The 5,810-nt window shown below is 39.0% G+C and overlaps 1 protein-coding gene across 2 annotated transcripts in view; it reads right to left on the reverse strand.

Annotated features, from left to right (window-relative positions):
- dpp6b (dipeptidyl-peptidase 6b) overlaps positions 1-5,810 on the reverse strand; it is a 135,185-nt gene that overhangs the window by 116,407 nt on the left and 12,968 nt on the right. Inside the window, exon 1 of one of the 2 annotated variants that reach the window (XM_030161234.1) lies at positions 664-1,375. The exons of the other annotated variant lie outside the window; for it this stretch is intronic. Within the exon in view, the coding sequence (XP_030017094.1) occupies positions 664-855 (192 nt within the window). The 5' untranslated portion in view covers positions 856-1,375. Of the gene's footprint in view, positions 1-663; positions 1,376-5,810 lie in introns of those variants that run through there. 2 annotated transcript variants of the gene reach the window in all.

Raw genomic sequence — 5,810 nt, forward strand, 5'->3', positions numbered from 1 at the left:
TTGCATCTTTGCCTGAAAAGATGCAAATGTGCAATTACAGTCAATAGATTTCAGTTTTGAATCATACCTGACTGAAGGCAAAAATCAGAAAATATCTACATAACTAAAAGAAAAAAAAATATGAGGGGTGCATGTATAAATCCAAACCATCACAAAAGGCTTCTTCCCCTTTGAACAAATCAAATTTTTCTGGCTCCAATAGTTGCCAAGATGACAGCAAGCAGCAGAGTCAATACTTAAAAATGCAATTCCAAAACCTCATGGCTAACATCACACTTTACATTTATATCAAGCTCCAGTTGGTGATCAAAGAAACTCACAGGCTCTCTCTGCGCACAGACACCAAAAACTACAGAGAATCACATCACGTAAGGATTTCAACATCTTTCAGCAGGCCATGTCTGTGTTTATCAAACAGACTATTAAGGTAGCTGGAGATATGTGTGTGTATATGTGTGTGTGTGTGTGTGTGTGTGTGCTATGCAACTATAGACACAAATCCAAACATGGGTCATAAAAACCAAGCCTGTAAAAGTAAAAACAGTGAGTAAAAGATGTGGCCTGTTTGTGTTTGTTTGCTCTGAAGGGTTATAGTGTAAATAGAATACACACAGTATGACATATAAGAGGGGGATTATGGTAAATAAAGGAGAAGTGTCTTACATCCTCGTCCTCCCGCACGCATTTTTTGCGGTATTGCACGTGAGGTCTGCCATCGACGAGGGGCTGAGGGGTCTTCGCTGCGTTCTCCTCGTCTGCAACCTGTCCACCGAGAAGGTGGCTGGCCTCAGGTGGGTGCGGGAAGGAATTGGTCGTATTGATCTTCCCGGTGAATCTCTGATACAACGAAGCCATAATAGATCCAGTCCAGATAGAACTTAGAACATGTCAGAACCACAAACGGGTTTGTTTTTAGAGCGTTTGGTTTTTTGTGCGCTTCGTGGCAGACCGATGGCAGGTGGCCAGTTTGTCCCCACTGGGATGGAGAAGAAAGATGAGGAGATACTTAGTTAGTTAAAAAAAAATAATAAAAAATAAATAAAAGCATGTATGGATGGAGGATGAGTCACAGTCGGAGGTGATGGAAAGGTAGATCCTTCGCAGCGGTGTGCGTTCAGCTTTGTCCAGGCGCACAGCACATTGGTGGGCTGTAGGTGTCAATAGTTGCTCTCTTCTGTATTCACAACACGTTGTCTCCCCTCTTCAGTTTCCTGATGCCTCCTTGCAGCGAGATAGCAGACGGATGCGCTGAGTTTCCGATCAGATAATCGATCTTCCCCCCTCCAGACTCCGAGGGATTGTCCGCAAAACAAAAGCGCGTAAGATAATGTTTCACCACTTTCCGTTCTGTGTATGTGTGTATGTGTGTGTAAGCTTTTTTTTTTTTTGGCTTTTTTTTTTTTTTTTTTTGCGTCCTCACGTATGAAGAGTGTGAAGGACGCAGAGAGCCCGCCGGTACTCTCTCTTCAGACGCGCTCTGCATGAGAAGTGACCAACACTGAGAACAGCTTTACTGTAGAGCTGCTGTCATAGCGCATCTCCACCGCGTCCTTTATGCGCACAGACACACAGCAGGAAAACACTCAAGGAAATTCACTTACGTTTATTTGCAACATTGAAACACCATCAATCATGCTCATTTATGATTTCATAAAAGAGGCCATGACATTGTCTCCTATAAGACTGTGTGGATGGTCCCAGGACGGAGCTCGACTGCCTCTCCGTGGCGCAAAACATTAGGACAGGCTGACCACACACCTGCAGATGTTACTCCAAAATACTGTGATTTGTATTTATGTGCACAGATGATATCAATGCACCTATAAAAATAGCCACATGCAAGTGTTTAAGTCCTGCAGCTAAATAAAACACATATTTACTGTTAGGTTTTACACTCTTGCAGAATATTTAAGCCATTTCAATGCATCTTAAAGTAAGAACTTCAACCAAACTACCTCCCATCCCAATTTATGCAGTTTTCCACCTCCATCAAATAGCCACATGCAAATGTTTAAGTCCTACAGCTAAATAAAACACATATTTACTGTTAGGTTTTACACTCATGCAGAATATTTAAGCCATTTCAATGCATCTAAAAGTCATAACTTCAACCATGAACTACCTCCCCATCCCAATTTATGCAGTTTTCCACCTCCATCATATACTTTTATAGTCAGTCCACACCCAGACACACAGCAAGTGATTTCATGCTTGAAATGCTCACAGAGGCCAAAGCAATGCAGCTGTCTCGTAAATGCAGAATATTGGCTTATATTTGGTGGAGAGCGGAGACTGGCTCTAGAGCAAAGTGTTAAAAGTCCCTGCCATCTTTGGCATGAATGCCACAGGCGAACACCCTTCAGCCCCTCACTGTGACAGCTCAAACTATCTCTCTGCTGGAGCCAGGCTGTATTTCTGGGAAATGGGTCATCTTCACAGGGGTATGACTTCAAAGCAGCACTAAAGTACGGCTCAAAACAGCCACGCGGATTCTTTTGAACGCTGTTGTGCATCTTCCATTTGCAACCATTAGTCAAATCAAGTTCAATTCATAATCATTTGCAAAGTGGCCGTGGTGTCCTGGTTGACAGCGGCATGAATGAAAGTATAGTCCATATTCAAAACTGAACAAAGAGTGAGATTCTATTAATTTTTTTAACAAATGGCAAGTCATCTGTGACTCTGAAAAGACTGCTGGAGGCTCATTGATTCATGACTTGAATTATGAACATAACCTCTATAACAGGATATGTATCTTGAATACAAAATATTGATTTCAAAGCTTTGGACATTAGTACAAAAACAAGGACATAGGACATTACAGGCTTTGTCTAATTAAAGTTTCTGGTATCCGTCCCTTCCTCCACAGTCTAAATCAATTTTCCTTGGACTCTGTATGATTCATAAATTAATCGAAGCACTTTGTTTGATGGTTTTTCTTGCCATTTAATTGGAGTTTCAACAGAGATTTATGGACATCAGCCTCCTCTTCCATAGAAGCTTGCTTTAGTCGCTGTCATCATTTGTTTCTCTAGTTCATAAATGTCTTTCCTGTGTCTGCTCTCTCTTGGGAAATAGGTCCGAGTAACTTGACAACCATCCCAGCTGCTCTGATAGATGTCTTCCAATCTCCCTCACCTTGTTGGGTAGCTATTGTGAACTGCTTGGCTGCTTTAACGTTCCCCTCAGGATCGTGCCGGGGAGCCTGAGCTCAGCTTGACTCCCCTATCGCCTTCACGCAGATACAGCGGCTGACTGGAGCTACGCCTTTTCCAGTTGTCACAAACATCACTGCAGTCAAGCTCCGCATTGTAGGAGGGGAAAAAATTTAAAGAGGCATGTAATAACAGCCATAATGATGATGATAGCCGCAGCATCCCTAATACCTCTGGGGAGTAGCTAATAGTGTTGTTTCACAGAGTACAAAAAAACTGAAATAGCATGTTATAATTACACTTTAAGCACATAACAGATGCATTTCATATCACAATAGCATACATTTTATGATTCTGGCTTGATAGCGCTACAATAAGCTCCTGAATGAGTTTAGTTTAAGTCCAAATAGGAATATATACCGGAAAATTTGTATTGATGTTATTTTATTATATGAGAGCCAGAGCAATGTTATTTGCAGCAATAAAAGACATCAATCAATACAGTCTCAAAGTCTGTGTATTATGTGACAAATACACTATGAAAAGTCTTTTATGTAGAAAACTCTTTAAATCACTGCAATACCATGATAGAACTGTATTAAGCTTGTTTAACCTCAATTCATATCACTTTGTTATTAGGGGTGTAAGAAAATATCAGTTCTGCAATATATTGCAATATTTCATTTCACAATACTGTATCGATATTAAACAGTACTGTATCAATATTTTAGGTATTTATTCAAATGCAGATATTGTGGAGGTTCATTTTTGTTTTTTTGTTTTTCTTTATTGTTTATATTTTATTTGTTATTATTTAACACTCTTTTATTAAATAATGCTAGTTCCTTAGTTGGGATTGAACTAAAATAATGTTCTGATGTTAGTTCTGAACTAATAGAATATGAACATTTGAACAGGATCTTAAACTGTAATGTCTGTAAAAAACATAATTTAAGTTTGAACACAGGAACATTTTGTGATAAAACATTAGATCCTGTTCTGATCAAATAAAAATGTGTTTAGTATTTGTGCGTATTTCTGGTGTAATTCAATTCTTCCAGGAAATTATCTTAAAAAAAAAAAACTCTTTTTAACAGTATCGTGATATATCGTGCTATATCGTACCATGGTCCTAGTATTGTGATTTGTATCATATCGCCAAATTCTTGCCAATACACACCCTTATTTGTTATGTCTAAATATCTTAAACAATGACGCTTTAAGTACTTTGCGGTCACAGTTGTATATGATTTATAATAGCTACAAGTGATATTATCCTGTTATAATGCAAACATTAATTTATTTATGTTAACTGAAACGCCAATTTAAACCGACTTGTTTCCATCCGCTTGCAACATGCTGCATCAAAATGACACAAACTAATTAGATGGAAGAGCAAACAGATCAATCAGTCAATGCCTGGTGAGATTGCAACTAATATCTAATTTCCTCTGAACATCACTCAGCTGAATAAGGAAATTACTGCGCCTCTCTATACATGCATGTAACAGAATGGATTTAGTTGCTTCCCACCATAATCGCATTTCTGTGCTATTTTCCATTTGGTATTAGCTGGACGACTAATGATTTCCCCTGACACACGGGGCAACAAGTTTCTTCATCCTGCTGGCAGTGTCCGATTACACGCTCTGCTTTCAGGGGCATGGACACATAAATTTTATCTTATAGACACTCTATTACCAAGCTGTAAATAGTTGGGTCTCAGATTGATTAAAATTCATCATAAATACACTTTTGGCAACTTGTGTGCAACAGATTTGTCTAGATGGATGGATAGATAGATAGATAGATAGATAGATAGATAGATAGATAGATAGATAGATAGATAGATAGATAGATAGATAGATAGATAGATAGATAGATAGATAGATAGACGGACGGACGGACGGACGGACGGACGGACGGACGGACGGACGGACGGACGGACGGACGGACGGACGGACGGACAGACAGACAGACAGACAGACAGACAGACAGACAGACAGACAGACAGATAGATAGATAGATAGATAGATAGATAGATAGATAGATAGATAGATAGATAGATAGATAGATAGATAGATAGATAGATAGATAGATAGATAGATAGATAGAGGGATGAATGTCTGGGTGTCTGAGCACAACACCTAGTGCTTGCAGTGTAGAAATATCTTCTTCTGTCAGTGTTTATCAAAATTTAATTATGCCCGACTGAAGGCCAAAGTCAACAGGACTCTGCAAAAGAACACATCACTTATCTTTGAATTGCAGCCTAACACTACGTTACAATGCTCAGCTCATTTCAGACCATGTAACGACGGTGAATTCAATTACTGTGTGCTGCAAGTCACAGCATTTTATTACAGTTGTGGTCTGCTGCACAAAGCAGAATGCCTTCACGTGTCATTGAAGCGCTCTCTAAATTCAGCTCATATGCTTAACTAACACAGTCTCTAAATATACTGGATCTTATCCTGGGTACAGCGTTCATTCAAGATTTGTACTTCTAACTTGAAAATCCCTACATACCCCTTTAAGAAATAAAAAAAAATAAATAATAAATAAAATCCCTACATATATTCACACCTATGCGAATATTCTGCAAATACTCAATTTAACTTACTTTTAACTGATTTTCTATACACTAGGTGCAAA

Source organism: Sphaeramia orbicularis, chromosome 17, assembly GCF_902148855.1.
Source record: "Sphaeramia orbicularis chromosome 17, fSphaOr1.1, whole genome shotgun sequence".
Taxonomy (NCBI): Eukaryota; Metazoa; Chordata; class Actinopteri; order Kurtiformes; family Apogonidae; genus Sphaeramia; species Sphaeramia orbicularis.